A 26900-nucleotide genomic window follows, 5' to 3' on the forward strand; every position below is an offset into this window, starting at 1 on the left:
ACGTGAGCCATTAACGCTCATTGTAGTCTTTATTTATATTCCGTTTAATGTTAATGTTCATACTATTTTTTCACCTTCAATCTATTTTGAAATCAGTCATTCAAACTTAACACAATTTCCAAGTAAAATGTTGTTTTATTTTGTTAGATTTGTTACTTACGTGAAAACGTGGGAAGCGGACAACGACAAAGAGCGAGACCTGTAGTGCGTTCAGTTACAGCGAACGTTCGCTATAGTTCGCGAACCGTCGCGAACGTTCGCTATTGAACGCTCGGTTCGCAGCGAACGTTCGCGAACCGAAGCGAACCCTCTCGGGAGGTAGTTCGCTAGCGAAACCAAGATGGCGGACATATAAGCTGTCGTTGTTGTTCAGTGTAACTTCGATATTTTTTTCTATTTTTGTAGTACATAGAATGAATTGAATTATAAACAAAGTGTATAGGAGGTTTTGGGGATTCCGATAATGACGTCAAGTTTGCGCGTGCACAAATTTTGGCCGTCAACACTGCGGCCATTCTGCTATTGTTTGCGTTTGATGAACCGCATCGTGATAAGGTTTCAATCATATTCGCGATCCTTTTTAAGAACAACAAAATACTCAGAAATTGAAATTCTTTCAGATTAAATAGAATCCAATGAACGAACACAAATAATGACGAAAACAAACAACAATTTGATTGATTTTATGTAATCAACATAAAGAAACTGATTTGAACCTATATGTCTGTAAAAAACTTACCTTGTTACAGATTAACTACATCCTCTTGATACATGTAAATGTTTTATTTAATTGTTCACACCAATGTTGACACTCTTTATTTCAGCATTTTTAACCACCCAGTGTTTAATTGCCCCTTTGTTATTCACAAACCGATTATCTCGATATGATCGGATACTGTCCAGACAATTACTAAGAAAACAGGGTGTCATAAACCCAGGGACCTATACTTGTATATCTCTGTATGGGGTCATAGACCGCATGTGTCTGGTCATTAAACACGATTTATGATACCTCCATGTCATCTATTGGCATGTCAAGCCAAAAGCTTTACAGTTGCTTTAATAAAATATTTGAACATATTTTAAGAACAGACGTACATTTGTCCGAAATGGATCAACAGGAATTATTAAGTATATATATATATATTAGCCAGTTTAAACCAGAGACCTACGTCTCTGTTTAAACATAACAATAAAGTGTTTAATAATAACAATACATTAAAAATATTGTGGAAATTTACTGCTACACAATTAACGTATTTAACGGGTACTTGCAAATATAACGTTTAAATATCGTGCGTTACTGCAGTGTTCGAAACATCATCGTGAAAGCAAGCAATCGCGTTTGATCATAATATGGATATAAAATGCTTGGGTAAAATAAGTGTATAGATTTATGGTATAATAAAATGCCAGAATTGTATCGCTCATTATCACTACAAAAGAGTTTTCAATATACATATACATTCAAAGACAGTTCAATTCGCAAAATATGCATGTGTTTTTTTCCATTTGAATGCTAAAATTTATTAATATTTTCATTAAATGTAAACGAAACGAAAATTCATTCAATGTAAAAGAAAATTACAACTACATTTGAAGATTGTAATGTATTGCGCTATTTTAGGGCTTTATTTTATAACTGATTCAATGCACCTCTTACACTAAATTTCGATCGCTAATGAAAAATAACACTCGCATCCACACCACTTATAATTATAATAAAACTATTATAGGTTTTATTATTTTTGAAATATCTTTTATTTAAGTCTTAATCTAAAAAATAATACGTAGTGTTTATAGTTTTGTATTATGAAATTGTCAGTTATTTAATCTTCCGACGACCTTTCCTCTGATACAATGTTGTTATTCGCGATTTCCTCCATCAAAATCGCAATAAATTTTCTGGGAGCCGCCATCTTGAAACGTTCGCGCCGAACTTATCGTTCAATAAGACCGAATCGGAAACGAACGATCATTGGCGAACGTTCGCTGTAACTGAACGCACTACTGGTATAGCAAAGATAACCCTGGGTTATGGTAAGGTTAGGGTTAGGGGTCGGGTAAGGGTTAGGGTTAAGGCTAACCTTAACCCAAACCCGACCCATAACCCTAACCCAAACCCGACCCCTTACCCTAACCCTCTAACCTCCCCATGCGCATTACAATACCAGGCCTCGCTCGTTGTCGTTGTCCGCTTCCCTGAAGAAGTTGACGTTTATAGTTTAAACTAACAAACATACTAATCGTCAACAACTTATAAATACTAGTTCAACAAATATTTTTTCTGCGAAATTAACATTTAACAAGTTTAGTTGACTATAAATAATAATTCAAATGTAAAATTTAAATAAATAAAGTTGTTCTCATATAATTGCAATTTAAACAAAATAATGACATGCTTTATGCACATGGATTTTAGCAAGTTAAATATGCGAGAGCTTTGGAGTTGTAACCGATTTTTGTGCATCCTGGTTTAACGGATATGCCTCTAAGCAGATTTTAAAGACGCACGTTTTTATGCGCAAACATGTGTTTGATTTGTCGCGTCTTTTTTCTTGATGACTTAACATTGAACGTATGTAAGACATAAAATTATGTGAGCAATTCAACCTGCATTATGATGGAAGATTAATTAATTAATAGCTACATTTTGTAGACATGTTTGCTAATGTGCGATTTAGTGTATGCTTTGATCCTTGGTATCTCAGCTATTCGGAAACTCGTGTCTATCTGTCAGAAAGAGAGCGTGGTATGTAGTACTTACAAAGGTGCTGATATAAGCAATATTCCAGCTATGTTTCACCTGTTTCCGGCAAACAAACACAATTTGTCATGTGAAAGAACAACTATCTTAAACAATAATTCGTAACCACCTATGAGAGCCTATGCCACAATTGACCAGCAATGGTTGTAAGATTCTCATGTGTGCGAGACGGCATTTTTCTCGTAAACCGACGTGAGCGGACATGCAATTTGTGCACGGCATTGGGCTGTACATTCGCTTGTCAAGAACGACAACCAGTTCTTTAATAATGAAAGATATTTTGACATTCGAATTTAAGGCTTCTGAACTAATCCAACTGATTGTTCTGCTAACAAATGAAGAAGCAGGATTTTCCTTTTGGGTATTTATAAAAAGTTATTACCAAATAACAACGTATACTCAAAATTGTGTTTTCTCGTTTAAGCAAAACCCCCTGAATTCCATCTTAAGAAAAAAATGAAAGACGCAACGATAGCGGAGGGTGAGAACATCGAGCTCACGTGCACGTTGAAGACACGACCCTTTCCGGCGGCCGAAACTAAGTGGTTGAAGGACGGTGTCCTTATTGAAAAAAACATACAGACAGGAAAGTAAGTAGTTTACGGGCATTACATGCCCCAGCTATTATTTACTTGTATTGAGAGACAATGATTAAACGGGATTCTAAAGTTAAAAACGGTCCTTCGAAATGAACTTAAAACATTTGTTTTATTATTATTCTATTATTTGGGTGCCAAACAGAACAATCATCAAATGTGCAAATAAAAAAAGAACAGGCGTCCAATTTCACCAAGTGCCCAATCATCAATGTGTTGTTGAATTTTGACAAGGTTTGATGCAATCTGCATTTGCTTAAGTTCGTATGTCTGGGTTTTGGCATTTACATTTTGTCGAAATGCACGTTTATTTAACTTGTATCTTGAAAAAAATGTATCAATGTCGTAAAAGTGCGGTGAACAACTTTCGCCACCATCACATACGGCGCATATGTCTACATCCTGGCATTTGGAATTGACATGCGCAAAGGTCCATTTTCTTTACACGTGGACTATGAAGGTGCATGTAAAAAGACGAGCTGATATTTTATTTTACAGTTAAACACAATGCAACACTCACAAGATATACATGAGTAAACACGCGTGTCCTTGTGAACTACTTTTAATCTTACATAAAAGTGTATATTGCAACTTGCTTATATTGTTATTTCCAAATTTTATTTTGATAATGGTAAAAATTTGAATTGAATGGGTTTGCAAATCAGAACATGTGAAGACATTGCATGAAATAAATTATGACATTAAATTTCAAAGTCCATTGTAAATCATCCTATGATCCCCTGGGATAGACGAATGCAGATCTCAGCAAGTGCATATAAATTAAAGGTTAAACTGGTAAATCTGTAAAATTGTTTAATTTCAATAAGTTGTACATTTTATTCATTCTTGACGCTACATGTTTTACGTTTTAAGTATAAAGTTTATATTTTCTTTCAAATTTTACGTTAAGCTAATATGCACCAACGAATGCGAGTTTTCGCGATATGATCGTGTTCTGGTTTTATGTTTTTTGCAACAGTTATGCACCCTCGCATTACAAACCAGTTTATTTGAATTAAAGTGTGCATTTATGTACATTATCACATTGCTGACGGTAAAAATAAAGATAGATAAAAATAAATTACAGAATCATATGGATTTCTAATTAGATCCAATCAAATATCTGTATATATTAATTAATTCTTTTTATACACCTACGTTTATATTAAATATTGTTAAGTTAAGAAAAATACAAGATGATTGGTTGCTAGACTATGCAACGTGTACCGGATTGAACATGTTCACTAACTTCTATTGATGTGTCAGTAATAGCGACCGGTGTTGTTTGCCCATGTTAGAAATAAACAAATATGCCCAAAGTCCACGGAAAATGTACGTCGTGTTGCTTTGAAACGCAATGTAGAGAAAACGAAAATATCACGAAAGTTATTATGGCACGCAGTGCAGTTTCTTTAAATTCGCATTTATTGAATATAGTATTCCGTCATCAAATGATGAGAACACATAAATAATATTATTAGTTTTAATCAATATCATATAACGGTAGTTCTTTTGATCGTCTACATAACATAAAACGTAGGCCTGCGAGGGTACCCATTTTCTATGGCTCCGTGTATAGAAGTGTTCACCTTTGTGGAATCGCAAGAAAATGGCAAAGAAATGAGATAAATATGTGATATTTTTTGGCTTATTCGACCCAGAACCATGTTATATTTTTTAAACACTGATTTATGAACAGGTGGGATAAGTAGTCTTCTGTTTAAAACAGTGCTCTCAAGTCCTACATTTATTTATTGTTGATGCCATTTTTGTTGATATTGCTGTTTATTCCAAGACCCGTTGCACACAGCGATGATAAGAAAATAAATTGATGTACTTTTTATTTGACAAGCAAAATAAGATTTGTATTGCCAGATGAAACGAGAACTATATAATTTATACGATGAAAATAGCGACCTTTGTCTATTATTAAAAAAAATCAGCGATTTTCATCTTACAATTGTAAAGGTAATACTTATGTATAACATATGTTCTTCCGGTTTTAGAAAGAGTTCGCGGCTGCGCATCCGGAAGGCCGGCGCGTCGGACTCCGGAACCTACACGTGCGTTGTGCGGAACGTCGGCGGGGAGAAGCGTCAGACAGCCGTGATAACAGTGTCACGAGGTGAGCACGAGCGTCTGAACACCAAACACTTTACCTCGGCACTTGGTTTACTGACTCCATTATTGTATCGGCTGCGTTATGTTGTTGTTGTTTTCATTTCTAAAAAGTTCATTACATATTTCCCCGAGATTTTAGCGTATTTTAATGTCATTATCGATAGTTAATGGTGTATTCATAATTTTACCAAAATACGTTTAGAGCACACTAGCAAAACCTGATTATTAATTATTCAGAGATTTTATTTTAAAGCAAGCCTCCACTGTATCATCTTTACTTTAATTATTGTTTAAAGACATCTTCCGTGAAGTATATTGTCGCATATTTGCATTGATAAAGTACTCATAATTAGTATGCGCTGCAAACAATAACGTGGTCTTTAAATCCGTAAAACGAATAAGGTCATAATTATTATGTTACAGATTCCCCACCCCAACTTTCTAAAGTGACGCTTGATGATGTCAAAGTTAAATTCCAGACGCCTTTAAGGCTAACTTGCAAGGTCAAGGACTCGCCTTCGAACGTTAGATTTACCTGGTTCAAAGACGGCAAAGAGATTGACTCCAACAGCAGACCGGGCATCGAGATCGACACACGAAAGTATGTGGGTCACCTTTATCACCGGAAGTGACTTACTCCTTTCCGGTTTGGCGCTTTTTAACGGCTCTATGTGTTAAACAATAATACCATTATTTCACCGACATCATTCTTAATGTAACCTCAAAATTATATTTAAAAAAACAGTGTCAGTTGCTGAGGAAATGTATATTTTTAAGAACATGACATTTTAAACCTATAAAATACGAACTTAAATATTACCTTATTGCTTGTGCGTATAAAATAGTAAGTAGAATGTAATCCAGGGATTCGTAGTTTGTGTATTACAATATGATGTTAGATTAATATTGTAAAGGAAGACATGCGTACAAACTATATTGTCTTGTATGTGGCTGTATTTAGTTTATTGTGGTTACATAACTTTCTTGTGGTGAAACTATACTCGACAGGCGAGGGAGTTTAGTGCTTTTAAATTATAGTGAAATGTCCTTAACAAATTCCTGTTCTGTTTTCTATCATCATTTCCTCGTTCGTGCGCGTACGAATTAACAGTGTCATTATCGCCGTACAATAGAGTGTCTGTTAATCTGTTGTCTGTTTTGATTGGTTGCGAGTGGGACGTGTAAATAACATTGTAAACAGAGGCTATATACTTTAAAAGTGCACGCTTCCGCCTTTATTATTGTACATATTATTAATATAATGTAACATGAACGGCATGTGTAGATCTAAAATCCTCTTTCTTTTTTCGGGTTATTTATTGTGCGTATCACGTTAAAACTGCTATTTTATCGCTGGCATCCTCTGTCAGTCAATCACCACGATCGAACTCCGACGTATAAAATGTTCATAACCAATCTTACGCCAATCTTTACAAGAAAAGGTATTCATAACTTTCTTATTATGTGACATGAATTTACACGCTTTGAGTGCGTTTTTTATATCTGCTTATGGATGAATTCAGGAAATTGATTGTGGGCATAGATTTAGTTTACATATTTCCTACAATTTTAACGTTTACGTTACCCAAACGAACATGAGTGAAATGTATGATAACACCGTCGACCACTATATTTTTGTCTGACGTTTTCAATTATTAAGCACCACATTTTTGGAACGAGTAACCAGTTTTGGATGCATGGCAAATATGCATTAGTTCAGTACGTATAACCTATATTTTAATGCATTTTTTTCTATATTTATATACATGTATAACACTTACTAAACACTTTGCAAACTTGTTGTATTAATAACCAAGATATATAAAAACATGGTTATTTTGGGGATATACATTAGCCTCGGTCTGGGAAAAAAGGGCTTAATGCATGAGCGTAAATTGTCGCCAGATTAGCGTGTGCACTCCGCACAGGCTAATAAGGGACGGTGCTTTCTCTAAGAAGAGGATTACTTCAAACAGAAAATTTATTAACGCTGAAAGTGTCGTGCCAGAGGATCATGTGCGGACTGCACAGGCTAATCTGAAAGTGTCGTGCCAGAGGATCATGTGCGGACTGCACAGGCTAATCTGGGACTCGACGAACATGTATTAAGCCCCGTTTGCACAGCGCGGTTCATTTATTTATTTTTTCAGAACCGAGTCGCGGCTCCGTAAGAACGTCACCCTGCTCAATGATCAAGGCTTGTACACGTGTGTTGCAACCAATGCCGCCGGCGAGCTCGTGCAGAAATCCAATGTGACCGTCACTGACGGTAAGAATGGTTACTATGGTTACCCTTATATAACGCATGTCGGCATTGTTATCCATGTATTTAACGGATATGTACGGTTAAAAGTCATCGGCACTGGTTTTGTTGAGCTTTTTCTTTCATTACTTTAATGTTACTTTTCGATTTTAGTTTTTTTCTTTGGTCGGTGTTTGGATTTCAAATCTAATATAATAATTGTTAACTTAGTTAACACAGAGATGGAAATAACATTAGGAATTTTATTGTTTGTCATGTGGCGACAGGCCGTTTTTTTTTTCATTTACAATTTATGTTTTATGGGGTAATATTTCGGATTGGATATCTCACAGAACATTTGACGCGGACTAATTATTTTGATCAATTATAAGTTATTTATGTTTCTCACAGAACATTTGACGCGGACTAATTATTTTGATCAATTATAAGTTATTTATGTTTCGGTGAACTTTTTGAAGAAAGGCGAATAAATATTAAGAGCTCTTTGCAAGCCAGTGCCGCTTGATTTTTATCAGCTTTGAAAATATTTTAACACAAAATCACTCCGCAAAGATTTTATCACCATAATCATAATTATGTTACTTATTTTTCACTTTTCGCATAATAGATAATATGTACAGTTTCAATGCGTGCCATGTTTATGTTTATCTTGCATTTGTTTATGTAGGAAGTTCAATTTTTGTTAAAGCATTTCAACAACATTCTGGGAATTGTGCATGGTATTTTAGTTATTAAAACATTTGTAGTAAAATGTCCATGTCATTTCAATGATATGAGCTCTAAATTGGCGGTCGATTTTTCTAATGTATTTAATTTTCCTTACACTTAATTAAATATATAACTGAAAGTTCTTTCTATATATGTATAACCTTACTAATTCCAAGGTCAGACTTTTGTAAGAGAAAAACATTTGCCTTGCATTAAAAAGAAACAAAGTATTGCTAATTTGCGTACTATTGTCCTCGACAGGGGGGGGGGGGGTCAAACAAGTTGTCTGAAATATATATCATTTAGTATATTAATAAATCAAATTGCCACGCCATAGTACATTTGTAAGAATATAATGGAACCAATTTTAATTTTCCTTACACTTAATTAAATATATAACTGAAAGTTCTTTCTATATATGTATAACCTTACTAATTCCAAGGTCAGACTTTTGTAAGAGAAAAACATTTGCCTTGCATTAAAAAGAAACAAAGTATTGCTAATTTGCGTACTATTGTCCTCGACAGGGGGGGGGGGGGGGGTCAAACAAGTTGTCTGAAATATATATCATTTAGTATATTAATAAATCAAATTGCCACGCCATAGTACATTTGTAAGAATATAATGGAACCAAATATGTTTGTTGGTACTACTTTATTTCACATGCATTTAATATAGCAAGTAAGAAGACATGTCATCATAATACCTGTTGTGTTCGAACCACGTGGAAACCACATGGATATATTATATGATATCTAAGTATCCATAATCAGGCCGAAAATACGAGACCTGTCGGCCAAAATACCTTTGTTGAAATTCGATCGCGAATAGTGATCTACATTTCACAACTGGTTGTTTTGTGAATAAACCTTCAAACGGTGGTTAATGGGTGCATTTATTTTGTTAACATTGCTTTCTCACAATGACTCGGTGATTTTGCTATCGTAGCTATAATCATGCGAGTAGATATAGAGGAGTAATAGGCATTTGCGTGGATCTAGCTTGTGGTCTATTTGAACATTAAGATATCCGTGCATTCATTGAAACGTTGATAGTATTTTCTTTTGTATGTTAAGCGGTTTAACTTGTATCCCAGTTACTCATCAATAAAATAAAACGATAAATCATCCTTTTGTTGTAACCCTTAAAACATATCAACCGCTTCATAATTATTTCGTTTTAAATTGCATCATCAATTCTTAACTATAGCAGACTTCAAAATAGATGCACATGCCGGTCGTTTATCGCTCACCAATAACGGCGCACCGCGACGATTTCTTAAACCAAAAACATGCATCGGGTTTTGACGTTTAGTACACCGATAGCACCCTCGATCATGACATTTCGTCGTTCAAATCGCAGCTATTGTGTTAGTATTCATTCTTGGCGGGGGAACAACGCGCTAACAAAGCTAATTACATTTCTAATTGTTTAATTGACAACGGGGTTCCCGGGGTCTCTCGCCTGATTCCCGCCAGGGGGGCATATGCTCCACTGGCCTTCAGACCACCTGCAGCGTTCTGTTATCTCAAGTACACCTGAGATAAATATACAATAAAACGCGTAGCGAATTTCTTACATATTTTCCTCGTCCGCTTATCGATTCCGACCCTCGTTCTCCGTACAAAGTAGATCTACAGCGTGTTTCTTATGTGTATTTGATTGGAATCACAGACCTTGTCGACGTGTGAATTGTATGACATGAGAATGTCTCCGGGTCATTTTAAGTCATAAGACCACATTTCACTTGCGTTTTGATTTTCATCCACAGGATCGTTTTTCCAAAATTGAAATACGAGCGATATATAAGTCTGTGGGATATTTGATCTTTAATTAGCACTGTTCAGGTGCAAATGGAATTATAGAATTGACAAGTGAACTGCTATTTCGATTGTTTTATTGCACAAACCGTTAACAGACTACGTACACAACAATAAGTGGCATTGCAATAAACAAAGAAATAAATGAAAATATTTGCATGTGCTTGAAACATTGAAACTTCATCGATAAAAGTACTCAGCACAGTTTACTATATTGACGTTGTAAAAGCTAAACAAAAATACGCAAAACAATTTGTTACTAAGACGAACCAAAATCCGTTTCACTATTTTGTAACAGGGACCTATACAAATTGTTTGTATAGGCCCCTGTTTGTAATGACACTTGTGCATCAGGATTGTTCTTTATAACATTTTTAGTACAGTTATCAAACTTATCAAACTGGTGCTCAAATTTTACAATTTTATTCTCTGGGTCAGCAAAACAATGTGAAGTAAACACAATAGTGCGCAATAAGTAATAGTTACTGCAGATGTTTATATAAACGTGTGTTGATTACAGTAATTACAACAATTATATTTCGTATGCATGTGGAATGATTAACATGATATGCATACCTATAATGCTGCTGTGATGTAGCATACTAATTCACTATAATTTTTTTCTGGTAATGATTCGACTTAGAACTTCAAGCGTTATAAATATACTATGCGTTTTTTTCTCTGTGTGCGTTTAATGTTTTTCTGTTCGCTTTGTTTATTTCCTTTGCGCATGATCTGTAAGACGTATTCTTGTGAACTGTTTGCAGTTTCACAAGACCTTGTATCTAGAGGTAAGCCACCAAGCGGGCAGTACCAGTTTGCTTGTATTGTTTATAATACCTCGGCTAAGCACATTTCACCGTCGTCGTATATACTCTAGAACTACTAATCACTATAGATGTAAACCATACTAGTTATATTTTGTTCAATAACATTATGTTATACCGTGTGATGTGAAGGTATTACCTCAACAGCGAGTGTATCTCTCCCTTACTATCTTGCCATCATTTGTATGCACCCACGGGGTGGAATGCATTACATTTGTCCGTCCGTCCGACTGAGACAAGTTTTCACATAATAACGGTCTTCTTTTGTTCGTTTTCCACATGCTGAAGTTGTATTTGTAACTTCTCTTTTACTACTCGTTGAATCTCGCGCAGACTTTCACAGTTGAATGACCTGAATGTGTAGACGATCGTTAAGAAAGGCATCTCGATCTTGTCCAGTTATGGCTTAACTATGGCACTTAATCTTTTTGTCCACTGTAGAAATATCGAATGGACATGTTCGTGATCGAGCATGTATTGTGGGGGCATCAGTGTCTGCGGACTATTTCGAGTTTAAACAGATGTATTTATATCCTAATGTAATTTTGAAATTTTTTCTAATAAATGCATGATCTATAGGAGCTTTGTTGATCTTTGAATTTGTATACGCATGTTTTGGAATTTGTGCTGATAATAAAACAGTTCACAGTGGGATGTTTTACTTTTTACAGTGTATTTCCCAAAATAAAAAATGAAATAAAGTTGTGGGTTTGATTGTGATGACCTTACCATTTTGATGTGACATTAGAATAGAAAACTTCTATCGGTGGATTGTTAACGGTTCGGGAGCTTGCTGCCAATAATTTTATGACATCAGTCTTGAATATGGCGTCACGACGCCATATTGAAGTCACATAAAGGACTGCTAATAGAAAGTCGGTAGGCCCTTGAAATGAAATGATTGTTGATTCTGAAAACAGTATTTTAAATTAGATTACGATTATTAATAAGTATTTTAATGAAACTATCATTTAGTATTGCACGTGCATTATTGGATAGTTTTGAACCATGATATTATACTTTTGATGAAGATGATAACAAATTAATAAATCAAAAACAAAACTGTAATTTTTACTGCTATGCCGACTTTCCGTTACGCCGTTTGCCTTGCTCGACGTTTTCTTATAAGTGCATCATAGTCTGCATTCCGTTGTTTTATTCAAATATAATCGGACTATCAAACCTTTGCAAATCTATCATTGGCCTTTGGCCAACCAAATACATAGACAGTCTCGTGACACCTCATAAATGATGTTCACTCGTTATTTATCATTTACAATCTATCCTAACAGTTGAGTTGTTAAAAATAACTTGTTCTTTTTATTGTTTTTCAATATTTTGTTATGTTTATATAAAATGTATTTACATATAGCCTCACATGAGCTTAGTTCTACTGCACACATGTAGGTTTGTAAACAGAATTCAGCCATAGCCTTATGTGAATGACATGATTGAAGTATTTAAGTATCCAATTCAAAATGTAATTGCTGATTTGTTTGTTTTGGAAAATCTAGAAAATGGAGCAAAATTGTGATTTTAAATGTCATTTTTTTTTTCAATTATTTGCTTTATCATTCGCCCTCGAAATAACTTTCATCTGATGTAAAAACAAAATTAAATAAAAACTTTTAAATGTAGGGAATTACAAGTGGCCTGTTGTTTAGAAATTGATTTATTTTAATTTTAATTTACGGACGCTGCAATATTTGTACAACGTTGCATTCTCATTTGCTTTATTCGCTTTTTAAAGTAACAACTCAAGCATTATTATATGTTTGTTTTAAGAATCAATAAAGGCATTTTAAAACTAAAATCTAAAATAAAATGTTATTCCACAGCAACAGATTGTATTGTGTTTTCAGACTGCGTGTCTACATGTGAGGTTTAATAGGTTTTAAAAAAATCTTTGGAAATTATTTCAGCACCCGCCAAGATCATTGAGTGTACAGAAGCAGAGAAATCAAAATGTTTGAACAATGCGACTTGTCAGAAATATGCGGAAATAAATCAGCCGTTCTGCACGTAAGTTTTGACACTTTTTTGCCAATCCTATAACAGTTGTCTCCCTTATTAAGAAAAAGTCGTGCGTTTGTGTACGTATTTTCTTCTTTTTTGAGGGGGTGGGGGAGGGGGGTGATACATAGACTGCCCATAAATTGGTAAAACCCACATTGTCCTTAATAAGCAATTTAGACATTTGTACGAAATTGCTTACATATTTGGTGTACGAATAACTTGTTTTGTTCATGTGTTTTGCGTTTGCAATACCTCACTGGGAATGCATGAGTGCAAGTGAGTATATATGTAGTATGGGATGTAACTGTTAAGTTCAAAAGAAACAACCCCTAAATATAAAATGTTTCACTATAATTTACCCTTCACACGTTTATGTATTGTGGAATGCTCAAAACATTTGAAAACTACTTGTAATACATATATATATTCATAGACATATTTTGAATTCGGTGTTTTTGTCGTTTTATTATGGCTATATTGTCGTAGATTCAATTGGTATTGTTATTTCAAATTTTGTAATTTTCAATTTTGGTGCTTTTATGTAGACAGCTTTCTGGAAATTCAATGAAGCTCATTTTATTGTACGTTTTTTTTTATTATATGAATACATCAGCCTTTATACTTTTGTGCGAGTTTGTGGTTTTTTGTTTTAATGTGTGAATGTTTTTCATATGTAACTTTCTTTGCATAAAGTATGATACCTGTGTGCTTTTTGTAAATACTTAAATACTATACTTTAGCTTATCATTGATTTAATGCTTCTTATTGTTCATGTTAACAATTATTTTATTTGAGAGTGATACAAACCCTAATAAACGCTTTCGTAAACATAAACAAAAACGTTTGTCAAAAACGTATTCGTTAATACTCTTTGCTGAATTAATAATGTCCATTGGAAGCAAGAAGATGCCATCAGCATATAAACATGCTGATTGATCCTTCCGGCTTCAAAGGAACGTTGTTCACTAACGCAAAATTTCAGAAGTCTGCAATATTTAATGTATCTTGTTAAAACATACTGTTGTGTCACATATGTCATCTCATGGTAGATGATTTTTAATGCAACATTTTAACTAAAGTCACCGCGATATCCATTTCTGTTAAGATTTCATGTGCACAAATTGAAGATATCAATACATTATTTTGTAATACATGTATTTGAATATATATATTTAATGTTTAAAGGCATCTGCGTTCTTGTTTTGACAACAGTACTACACGGTCGTTGGATTATTTCAAACAGAGTGCCCGCTTACAACAATGTGAAATTGTTTTCAAAAGTGTACAATTGCACAACGGAGAAAATATTGCTGAACATGTTTTTAAATAAAAACATCTTATCAGAACAACTGTGTCTTGTCACTGCGTATGACAATACGTATATATGCATGCCTTTTGGTCACATATCGCTGCACTTTTCAAAACCTACTACGTTTTAATGCATATTTTTGGTGAACGAAACTCTGCAGATGCCAGAACAACTATCAAGGGACGCGTTGTAACGTGTTCGTGCCATCTCTTACGAGGAAGAACGAGGGTAGGAAGTCGCATCTTGGAATGGCACCTCGTTGCATCCACTCGCCTTGTTACGTCTCCGATAGTGCAACCAAGGTCTGCATGGGCATGCAGTGGTCGAACAAGCTATGCAAAATCCCGCATTCAAAAATGTTATGGCAAAAATTTGAACATAATTATATTATTATTTTCGTAACATGTTTTTGTCAAATTAACATGACCTCGACAGGCAGTTCATCAATGTTTGTTACTAATTTATTTAGATGATGCATGTGCTGAAAGCGAATGTTCCATTTTTCTCATTTGGAATGTTGTTTCATACATGAGGATGTTCAATACCCTTGAATGCGCATGACCCCCTGCATAGATTGGTGATTCTATGCCCATGCCGACGGTGGTGGAGCTGTCGAACCTTACGGACAAGGATTACCCGCCCCTTATTCTAAGCTGAGCTACTGGGAGCATGCTTTTTGTGTTTGCTAGTCTTTCTGAGCGTCTAACAATCAACACACGCCTTTGTTGCCTTGCAGTAATTATTAATTCATTAATGTTTGATACCGCAATCTAAAATTGCTCATAAGGCACATTTTTGCTGATGTTTAACATGTGCTTTTTGGATTTTTACTTAAGCACTTTACACGGAATTTTTCCGGAAAACTTCTACGCATTTCTAACACATGTGAAGATTTTCCACTGGTTTTAATTCTGGTGATGGAAAATGTTCATGTGGGCTCTTTCAGACGCCTCTCTGGGGATGGTTTTCTTACTCTTTCCTTCTTTGCATTCTGTAAAGTGGACTCGTAGAAGTATTTAACACTCAGTTCTAATGTTACCGCGCATGTTAAGCATGGAAATGCATGTTACCATATTATATTTGGTGCTTGCAATCAAACCCGAATGCCTTTATTTTATGTTTAGTTTTTATTGAAGACGCCAATATGTCTTCTAGGTGTTATACAATAATGAATAAAATCGTCGAAAAAATGTTTGGTAAAACAAAGATGTCATATTTATAACAATTACGAGTGTTAAATAATCTTCTTAACTATGTTCATTTTCATCCGCTTTCATTAGACGTTTTCTTTACGGTATATTTGGGTAGTAATATACAACTGACCCGGATAGAATGTACATATAGATGTGTGTAATCTGAGATCCTTTAATATGTTATTCTCCGCTCATTTAGGTGCCTTCCCGGATATAGGGGCGAGCGCTGTTTAGAACTGTCTTGGGATAAAGCCAGTATGTATTTTGTGTGCAGTATCATGCCTGTTGTTGTTTTCATTCACATTCGTGACAGACGTGTCAGTTGGAAGCTCTTTATATGTTTAACAAGCATGAGTGTTGCCTGCTAGTGCGAGTCTGAACCGCTAACTCCTTGATGATGGGCAGCTATCGAAGGACGGGTTCAGATTTTGAAAGGTCAACAAAGTAAACTGCTATGTTGCAAACAGTCTCACTGTTGCATATTAAGTCCAGACTTAGAAACTCTAGCATCATTTTTTGTAATGTTGGGATGTTTGTTTCCTGGTTAGAATCAGTACTGGTTTGTCTTTAAGGCTGGTTATGCAACTGATCAATAAGACAGGATTGTTTCTTAAGAATACTATAAATGATACCAACTTAACCTTTTGGTAGTTATGTTCCTTACAAGAAGCTATTGACAAGGTTGTGTCACAATCTGGACAAAAATAAACTCGAATAATAAGACTATTAGTAATCAGCTTACACAAGTGTATTTCAGGCAAATAGCTTAGCGTACGGCCTTTAATGTAGCGCTTTGAACGATCTGGGCATTTTCAAACGGATGAAGGTAGGTGCAGAGTTTGCCATAATAGACACGTATATTTCGGAAAAAAGAAAGCCACGATGACAACTGGGGAAAAGTAGGTAACGTGCGTAGTTTGTTGAATGTGTCAGTGTATCATCATATCAATTATATAAACCATGCTTTCAGTGTAATCTTTAGTACATATGAATTATTGATCTTTATTTAAGTAGTAAATGCCAAATCCCCGCTGTTGTTTCAATCTAAATATGTATTATTTTAATATTTAACTTATTCCCACTATTTCTTGCTGATTTTTTTCATATACATGTGTAATAACTATCGTTACTTGAAAGCTAGATTGGGCTTTCAACATTTGCACTAACAATGTACATGCATTTGAAATAGTATGCCTTTCATCAGACGATATTTATGTATCTCCAACGACTATGACATATACTTTATTCATAACTGGTTTAATAATATGTATCGTACAAATCCTCTTGCTTAAAAGACTGCTAGTTTAGACATCCCAAGAAATAAACAGCTTCTGCTAAATATTGCTTCTTTCCAAACATATATTCAAGAAATAACATTACTATTATTATCTCTCTTTTAAATATTATTAATTTATACAATTACTTACAATTTTACAATTGTGGATTTTTCTGTGTCTAAACCTGTACGATAGTGGCATCATTGTTTTATATATCAGCGTTCCTAAAATACACTATAATACAACCGGTAGCTTCCATAGTGAAGAATACCATTACATTAGACGTTCCTTTAAATAACAAAGTTTTAAATAAATTTATACTATTGAACGTATAACAACTTATCTTTTGATTTAATGTTCGTGATATTGTCTTTGTATTCTGAACACATTTTATTTAATTCCATTTTCTTTTGACATAATATGTCGTTATGACCCACGGGAAAGGCATTGAATACTCTTAAGAAGATAAAACATTTAGCTTTTGTGATCTCCTTTTGTCCGCCGTGGCTTGTGCGTCGTGGGGTGTCAACATTTGCCTTGTTTTCACTCTAGAGGTCACATTTTCTGTCCGATCTTCATGAAATTTGGTAAACGAGTTTTGCCAATGATATCTTGGACGTGTTCAAAAAGGGTTCCGGATGGTTGAAAAACATGGCCGCCACGGGTTAGGGCATTTTTCATGATATGGCTAAATATTGCTATAGCAAAACCTTGTTAACACTATAGAGGCCACTTTTATTGTCCGATCATCATGAAAGGAGCATTCTTCCTTATATGGCTATACGTTGCTAAAGTTAAACCTTGTTAACACTCAAAGCCACGTTCGTTTGTCGATCTTTGTGAAACTTTGTCAAAAGATTTGTCCCAATGATTTCTTGGACGAGTCAAACAATGGTTCCGATTGGTTTAAAAACATGACCGCTAGGGAACATCTGTTTTATGATATCTTGGATGAATTCGAAAATGGTTCCGGTCTGTTGAAAAACATGGCCGCCAGAGGGCAGGGAATTAATCCCTAAATTGTTAGAGTAAAACCTTGTTATTACTCAAAGTTACATTTATAGTTCACTCTTCGGAAAACTTGGTCAGAACAAATTTTGTTCTCATGATATATTGGGCTGAACAGGTCAGTTCCTTTGCGTCTCAGGTGCGCGAATCAGGGCCTTTCATGCCCTCTTATTGAAACTTACTACTGATAATTGTTAAATATTAAAAAGAGTATGTTTTGAAATTGTATGAGTGTATTGGTTTTGATGTATTACATAAACATACATTTAAATATGTGTTGATGAATAGTTTATTGCCTATTGACACTTTATTTTGTGATTAAGATAGATGTATGCGAGTAATTTTTTAAATATATAACTGTTTCGTATACATTTTATGTCGCACACCGTCCACGATATGGGCATTTAAACGATGTCCTCCATTTTTCCTAGGAGACGACAAACTGGCTAAAGACCGTACCTTCGTCGTTGTTGGCATCGTAAGCGGCATCATCCTCTTCATCACAATTTGTGTCGTCTCATACTTCCTGGCAAGGTGAGTACGCGTTTACTTGAGGGCCTTTTCAGATCTCCTATATCAATTGTATCTTTCATTTACTCGTAACAATTCAATAAGGTATAATGGTTCACTTTCAGACCTTATTCGGTGGTATATGATGCTAGTCATATACTACATTCAATTGTCAAATGTATTAGTAAAACAAAATCTACCCCATTTTTTTTTACCTGTACCTATGTAACTATTGTTCATAATTATGTGGACATGTGGATATCTTTTCATTAGTTAAACGAGTGCTACTCCCATAATAAGGAGGCGGACCGAGGGCGTTTTTTTTAGTTTTCGCGTGGTATTCCAATAGTTTAACGCTAACATACTTGTTCAGGTATATGCCGGTAATGCTGCATATTGGCAGCAAAAGAACCTGTTGTACAATATAATCTCATGTTTCAGGTAAATTATTGCATACAACATTGCAAATTAAAACTAAGAGTATTGATGATGGTCATGTTTTTCTACATAAAATTGAGGTCGATTCTGAGTCATTTTGTTAACCGCAAAATTCCGATACGTTCTGTTTAGATTTTTACTTGCTCTGTATCTTTGATACGTCGTTAGGTGCTTGTAAATTGATTTGAAAAGTCGTGGTTTCTTAAGCTTCAATGCGGACAGTACGCCATGTTTTATGATAAAAACCTTTAAATACACTCACAAAACGTCAGACGTGAACCCTTTGGAATACAAAAAAGTTGATGGAAACCTCTAAATTATTTCTGAGTTTATTGGTGCGATAACATTCTACATCTGTTTTTCGGATTGTCGACGTTTTAAATTCGCAATGAAAGTATATAGCAATCTTCCTGCACTCTGTAATTTAACGAAGTTATATAATTATTTATCCAAGTGGGAAGATACATTGAGTTCAGATAAAAATAGAAAACAGAAAAATATGTTGTTTCTTAAGTTTGTCCATTTTTGTATAGCCCTGCCAATGATTGCACGCGTATTTTACATTTATTAACATGTCGCACCAATTATTGGTTTGACTTATATTGAAAACATGTATTATGCATAAAGATCTAACAGTCTATTTGTCAGAAACAAACTGAGAGTAGGAATTCACTCGAATAAAAATGATTATTTGTAGAACGTAAGACACTGAATAAAGATAAATATTATTTGTAAATGTTAATTGCATTATATATGCATTTGCGAGAGTACTAAAAAGACGTACATTGACTGTGCAATGCAAATCTGTAAACACAAATTACACAACCGATTTATTCACAAGATCATGTAAATTCTCCGTTAATTTGATCTTTATTAAAATGTTTTATGTTTTAATACGGCGAGTGTCTTATGATTACCGTTTAGAATAACTACCAGAATTTACATAATATATACAGTCACATATTAATTTAGTTATTACATGAACTATTTTTTATTTTTTATTACTTTTTCAATTGAAACGCGACCCAGACAATTTCTTGGGTAAAACCAATAACTTGTGTTTATTGAGATTTTATGCACGCTCCTTGTTAAAGAGAGAGAGAGAGAGACTATAAATGTGTACTTTTATAGATTTTGAAAATTTATCGATCATTCCATCGACGTGTATGTTGTGTTCGTTCGTCATTGCTTAAAATAATTGGCGGCACATTCGTAACATGTTAACTTTGTTATTGTTGTTAAATTGCAGACGCCGACGACATCGATATCTACGACGACGAGGGCGGCAGTGTACAAATGGCATCGCCGACAAAGACATTCCAGACAATGGTGAACATGGACCACGTAGACCACTGATATTCTGTGATGACATCAATGGACCCATGAAATCCACACTGACAACCCCCGTAGAGAAGGTACAGAAACATGTGCATGCTGGGGCCTTCTCACCGGTCTCTGGAAGTTTTTATTTATTAACCGCATCATTTGAATATCGCATATGTGGCCAGCTTAGCCCCCGACCAACCTGCGCATTCGCGAACTACAGTAAGGAGCTACCCCTTCCGCTAACGGGACCACGAAACGTTCAAGACTTTAAAGCTGACTAGTGCAGTTTGTGTAATTCCAGAAAGGCACTGACTTTTAAACTAACTAATTATTCGTTAATAAAAGCGCAAGTTGCCCTAAATTATCAATACTAAATGTTAACTTTCTCATAAGATATAAGTATTTAACACATTTTTATTTGCAACACAGTCATATTTTTTCATTTAATTAAGACCTTTGTTTGGAGCTTTGTGATCAATGTTTTAGCATGTATATGCCAAATGTGTGTGTTGTCACCCCTGACGCAACCAAGAGGAACTTGTATGACGTTAGGAAATATTTTTTCCACCAGGACCGTTTTGAATTCGGGCCCCTGGTCTTATCTGAGATCTAAAAACGCGTTTCATTGTATCTATATGTTCCAAAAACAGCAAACACTTATTCAAATTAACTTAACATAAGTTATGTTTAAAAGCCCCGACGGCGCACAATTTCTTGTCGATTCTACGCAGCTTGCGCTCCCCAGATAGGCCGAATTGATAGGCCGCCGCTGTTCGAATACCCCACATATCATACATATATCCTTTTGATATTACACACTTAACTTCAAGCATTTAGATAAAACTGCCTGTTATAGAAAAGTGCTGACTATGAATTAGTGTACAAATGCACGGAATGTTATGGTCTGTAATGTTCTTCAGAGCCACGGTAATGTTATGGAGATTATTACCCAATAACGACCAGGTCAGCCAATAATTCGAGCAATTCCAGGGGCGGTTCATTATTTTGTGAAAAAAAAAAATATTAATACGTCTTGCTATTGATGAGAACTTGAATCTTAAAAAGCATTACGTTATTTACGAAATAACAATACTGAGTAGTCGTGTTAACATTTGAGTAGTCGTGTTAACATTTGAGTAGTCGTGTTAACATTTGAGTAGTCGTGTTAACATTTGAGTAGTCGTGTTAACATTTGAGTAGTCGTGTTAACATTTTTGGATTTTAATCTTACTTGTTCCTTGTCAGAAGCAAAATTAAAGGGATCTTTTCACGCTTTGGTAAATTGACAAAATTGAAAAAAGTTGTTTCAGATTCGTAAGTTTTCGTTTTAGTTTTGATATTTGTGAGGAAACAGTAATACTGAACATTAATCATGCTCTAATATAGCCATTATATGCATCTTTTGACGATTTTAAAACCTAAATATTATAAAGCGTTGCAACGCGAAACGATTGAATAATTTGGAGAGTTCTGTTTTTGTCGTTAAATTTTGTGAAACTACGAAGATTGCTTATATAAGGTATAAAATACGTCTAAAATGTGTACTCGGCGGAATAGCTCAGTAGGCTAGAGCGTTTTTACTTCAGGACTCTGGCAGGACTCCAGGGGTCACTAGTTCGAAACCTGCTCCAGACAATGTTCTTTTCCTTTTTTAATTTTTTTTCTTGATTTTTTACTGGAGCTTTTACGATCCAATGTTTACATTTATCAATATAAAGCATTTAATGAATAAGTTAAAAAAATGCCAAAATCTGTGAAAAGGCCCCTTTAAAATGTCTTTATGCAAACAGCATACAACCCGAACAGCCTGCAAGTGACTCGCACTCTGTTCAAGTTTTATGCTGTTTGTTGCTCATCTGAATCTAAGGGTTGTAAATGAATCTTTAAAACCTGAATGTATTATGAAACGTCTTCATTTTTGTTCTAATGGACATCAGAATGCTTATCAGAGTGGTAAATGGTTAACAGTAAATGTTATCTCGTTTCAGGAGGTGCAGACGACGGAGACATGTTTCTTGTCCTCGTCCTCGGACAACACAAACCTGTACATCAACCCCAACGAGGGATACGTGTCCGACCGCAGCAGCCGCTCGCGGAAAGACGCAATCTCTGAGGGCGATTCGAAACCAAGGCCGGTAGAAAGCGATCAGACGAGCGACGACGAGAATATTCGCCCCAAAAACAGCCGGAATAGTGACCCGAACTTTAGAAAGCCTTTGAACGGTAATACTTCCACCGGCAGGGCTCGCGAAAATGAACTCAACAAGGACGGGGCGCCGAGTGAACCTTTAAACGATTTGAGCCCTAAACGGAAGTCTTTTCCAAATGAAAACGCGAAGCCGATTTTGAGCAAACCGAGTTTACCGAATATTCCTAATCCGAGATCCTCGCAAGGTCACGCTATCAACATCGATTCGGACAGCGACGAGGAGCTTCCACGTAATGAGTCGCCATTAACGCCGCTGCACATTAGTGAAGACGAAGGCAATGGGAATTACAGCAGCATTTTCAAGAAATGCAGGACAACAAAACCTGGGACAAGTAGTGCGACTAATATCACTCAATACGACAGCATTGACGCTCATAGGGAAGACTTAAGTGCACCGGTGTCGTTTTTGAACGAAAATCTTAAAGAAGTAAACAAGCGTCCCGATGCTGCTCATGATCATTCTGAAACGGTTGCTGATAAGCCACGAGGTGGTGATATGGAAGGTAGACCCCGAAAAGCCGAGCGACATCGGCAACTTCCGGCAGCAGAAAGGAGTAAACACGCGCCGTCGGAAACGAACGGCAAACATACGGGACCGACCGGAAGGCCTAGATCCGGTCCGCAACAACACAGAGCCAAAGACAAAGAGAGAGAACGTCGCAGAATGCCTGTTCCCCCAGAAAAGCAAAGACCACCGTCGCAACCAGACAGAAATAGATCAATCGCTGTCCCGACGGAACATATTCAATTCCCGTCATCCACAAATGTTGTCAATCCTAAAACTGAATTCAACGATAGGAGGCTGGACAAGCCATCTTTGTTACTACAATCCGACGGTAATTTAGCCACGCCTGACGTCACTGAGCCACGTGATGACGTCAGTGATAGCTCCAGTACCACGACGGAGGGCTGTGACTCTCCCAACACTGTTTGGCAGAACGCTCAGCTTGCCGACTTCGCCGACGTCTCGCCGGTTACAGTTGATGAGAGACAAAGTAATCGGGGTGAGAGGGCCGGCTCGGCGGATGGTCCTAAGTCAAAATCCGGAAACGCTGCTGATTCATTTTCAATTTTTCCTAAAATGCCACCGCGGGCAAACGCTGCGGAAAACAATAGAAATTTTAATCAAAGACCGCATCCTAATGAATTAGGTCGAACAAAATTGAAAGACAAGTTTTCGATAGCTATCTAATACTGCATTTAGAGCATAATATATAGTGCATTATATTTCAGCTTGTAGAGTACATGTTGTGTCGTTAATAAGTAATCTTAATTTATATGATGTTTTCATTTCCTCTCAATTACCTTTCTTCTTCATGTTTTGAAACGTGCGAGCAAACAAAATTGTACGTAAAGCAAACAGGTGTTGTGAATAGAGTTGTTCATACTGCAAGGGGTTGTCAAGGTTTCGTTATGTGTCCGTCTGTTTAAATCCTTTTCCTATAGAAGGGATGTTGCATAAATTTCGAAATTATTCCTTGTGCACGTGTCTCCTTCTTTCGGTTTCGGATTTCATCCACTCGCATCATTCCGTGTATATATTTGCATTTTATTTATATTTTGCTGTTGAACAGTTCAGTGTTATGTACATACATGTTGCTATGCATTTCACAATATTGCTACTTATGTTTTATGTCTGTTTGTTCTAATTTTACTGTATTTCATGAATATGAATTATTCATAGCATTTAAGCTCCAAGCAAATATTGTTAGTTTGAGTTTGTGTAATAGCGTGGCTAAATTTCTACTTTATAATGTTTAATACTGGATTCTTACAAAACACTACTGTAAATAATATGTATTAAGTCCTGATATGTTTTAAAAATAGTTTTTTATATTAATAAATGCCCTTGTTTAAAGTTGGTTTCAAGACAATCCGAATTGATGAAATACAGAATGTTTTTAAAAATAATAGAAAAAAAGGTTTCGGAACATAATGCTTAGTGAAAAGCAATTATTCGATGTTGCTTAACATAAATTATGTAAAACGTTTATACGACCTCTTTAAACCCATAAATATATAAACCAATAATAAAGATGTTTTAGCCAGTATTAAATATATAAACCAATAATAAATATAAAGTTTTAGCCAATATAAATTTGAATGCGTTTTTGTTTGTATTATGTACGCGTATAATCTCTTAAATCTATCACGGTCAGTGTTGATGAAACGAAATATCACACAATAATCCATTATTTGAGGCTGTGCAGCGGGCACCGGACAAGCAGAGGTTGGAGGTCATACCGACACGGCATAGCAATACCGATCTTTGTTGTCACGTGACCTTACGACACTGCTCGCCCGGTGACTACACTTTTCATCAACGGCTTTTAATTCGGGATATAGATTTTGGGCGACGGATTAAGATTTTGTCTGCCCCATATCAGGTCAAGTTACCAGATTGAATTGCTATGTTTATTTTCTATATGTATATTTGTGATAATTTTTTAAGTTGTTTATGCAATTCATATTTATATATATATCTAGATTGTTTTATTGGGCGATTTGAAATAAATGAATAATTGAAATGATCATTTGTGAGATCAAGTGTGTTTAACGATAAATAATGTAAGCAGAGCATGTCTTTCTAAAAGGCGTCATTGAATTTTATTCATTAAATTGGTCAGTTAGCAATTTAAAAATTTAAAGCTCACTGAATATTTATATAAAAGACACTTCAAAACCTAGAGCTACATAACAGTAAATGTTTTGTGAGATTTCGAACAAAAAATGTTTGAATTATTATTCTAGTTCATCTGAAGTGACATTTATTTCTAATAATTTGTTGATCTATAGAAATATGAAAAATAGTTTTATTCGTAACCTTGATGAATTTCCGAAGGATTGGAAACTTTTTCTGCAAAAGAACGATTCGTGTAACGTTTTATCGCAACATGAAGCAATAAAACAAGGACGAATTTTATCATATGGTGCCTTAATTCTTCCTTGTGTTTTTTGTCTTAAGTTTTAAAATAGCAACAACACGACAACAGTCCAGTTAAACCTGAAATATCGTATAAGCTCGCATAATTATCGCCATGTCTTGACTGCGTTTTTTTGTGGCGGCCAGCTTATGCAGGCATAATGTATGGGCAACGATTCTACGAATTAATTGTGCGCGCCAGAGCGACAGAACATTTAAGCCCATTTATGCCTAGCGTCAAGAAAAAAGGCCTTGGCAAACAGCGTAGACCCAGATGAGACGCCGCATTATGCGGCGTCTCATCAGGGTCTGCGCTGTTTGCTTAAAGGAATCTCTGTAAGAAATATTCTAAATATAGAAATAAATATACTAGACATCCCTAATTTTGGAAATAAATTGATTCAATTTAGAAGGATTGGATAGTCCACTAAGCATAAATGAGTTAATGTCTGGTTATGGTAGCCCTTGTTTGACGTGCAGGACACTACCAACACATAACGTGGTTATGCGTGAAACAATAGTCAATACGACGCGATATTTCAAACGACGCACGACGTAAACCCATGTATGCCTAGTGGACTCTCCCATCCTGCTTAATTGGATCAATTTATTTCAAAAATTAGGGATGTGTAGAATATTTATTTCTATATTTATAATATTTTTTACAGAAATTCCTTGCGGCGTCATATCTGGGTCTACGCTGTTTGCCAAGGCCTTTTTTCTAGACGCCAGGCATACATGGGTTAAGCAGTAAACTATCATGCAATCGTCCACTGGCGAAACTGGAATTCGTTTAGTGCAATATTGAACGTCGCCTGTCGCCTTTTGTGGTCGATACACACTGATAAACGCGACACACGATAACACTCTACAATTTAAAATGTCATGCGAACGTTAACAACATTTATAAAATTTGGTCATCGAATGGTCGCGTTAATATTCGGCAATAAAAGTTACTACGAAAATTAATTATGATATAATGTCGCGTGATGTTATTTAATGTCGCGCGTCATATTGTGTGTCGCGTCGAATATCGTTTGTATATCTGTATGAAGTTATAAATAATAGAGGTATAATGTACAGTCTCTAATTGATAGGGGTTTTCACCGATACCGGACGTCGGTATTGACTTAAATATGTTCAAAGCCTTTTTTATTATAATATAGGGCTTAAAATTAAGAAATAATAGATTGCGCTATGCAGATCAAATATAAATTGAAAAGTTCACATGCCTAAACGCCTTCAGACGTCGATGCAATATATTGAACGCGACACATGGTACTATGCACGACAGTGAACAACAGTGAGTGACAATTTACAACTTTTCTTGACAAAGACAAGAACGATAACGGACTATCAGATAATTAAATGTCGCGTTTCGTTGTTCATTTTCGAGTGTGTTTGTAAATTTCGTAGTTCGCGTTGATTATCGTGTGTCGATCTCAAAAGGACCCCTATTACCCATCAACAAGTCAGAAAGGTCCCAGATATCTGGAAAGTTTGAATGCCATGCCACTAAATCATGGCGTAAAACTATGTGGTCGAAAAGAGTGTCTGTTTAAATAATGCTTCGATATACATTGTCGAAT

The 26900-nt window shown here is 35.5% G+C and overlaps 1 protein-coding gene across 7 annotated transcripts in view; it reads left to right on the forward strand.

Annotated features, from left to right (window-relative positions):
• Nucleotides 1-24920, forward strand: part of LOC127868993 (pro-neuregulin-1, membrane-bound isoform-like) — a 65485-nt gene extending 40565 nt beyond the window's left edge. For 3 of the 7 annotated variants that reach the window (XM_052411228.1, XM_052411222.1, XM_052411227.1), the window contains 10 exons: nucleotides 3192-3357; nucleotides 5370-5488; nucleotides 5908-6085; nucleotides 7635-7753; nucleotides 11043-11066; nucleotides 13025-13124; nucleotides 14588-14655; nucleotides 18337-18439; nucleotides 20103-20280; nucleotides 22168-24920. In XM_052411228.1, coding sequence (XP_052267188.1) covers nucleotides 3224-3357; nucleotides 5370-5488; nucleotides 5908-6085; nucleotides 7635-7753; nucleotides 11043-11066; nucleotides 13025-13124; nucleotides 14588-14655; nucleotides 18337-18439; nucleotides 20103-20280; nucleotides 22168-23580 — 2436 coding nt within the window. In that variant the 5' untranslated portion in view covers nucleotides 3192-3223 and the 3' untranslated portion in view covers nucleotides 23581-24920. Of the gene's footprint in view, nucleotides 1-3191; nucleotides 3358-5369; nucleotides 5489-5907; nucleotides 6086-7634; nucleotides 7754-11042; nucleotides 11067-13024; nucleotides 13125-14587; nucleotides 14656-15819; nucleotides 15876-18336; nucleotides 18440-20102; nucleotides 20281-22167 lie in introns of all 7 variants that reach the window. The other 4 variants (XM_052411223.1, XM_052411224.1, XM_052411225.1 and 1 more) reach the window with 4 other exon arrangements.
• Nucleotides 24921-26900: the final 1980 nt, after the last annotated feature.

Source organism: Dreissena polymorpha, chromosome 2 (assembly GCF_020536995.1).
Source record: "Dreissena polymorpha isolate Duluth1 chromosome 2, UMN_Dpol_1.0, whole genome shotgun sequence".
Taxonomy (NCBI): domain Eukaryota; kingdom Metazoa; phylum Mollusca; class Bivalvia; order Myida; family Dreissenidae; genus Dreissena; species Dreissena polymorpha.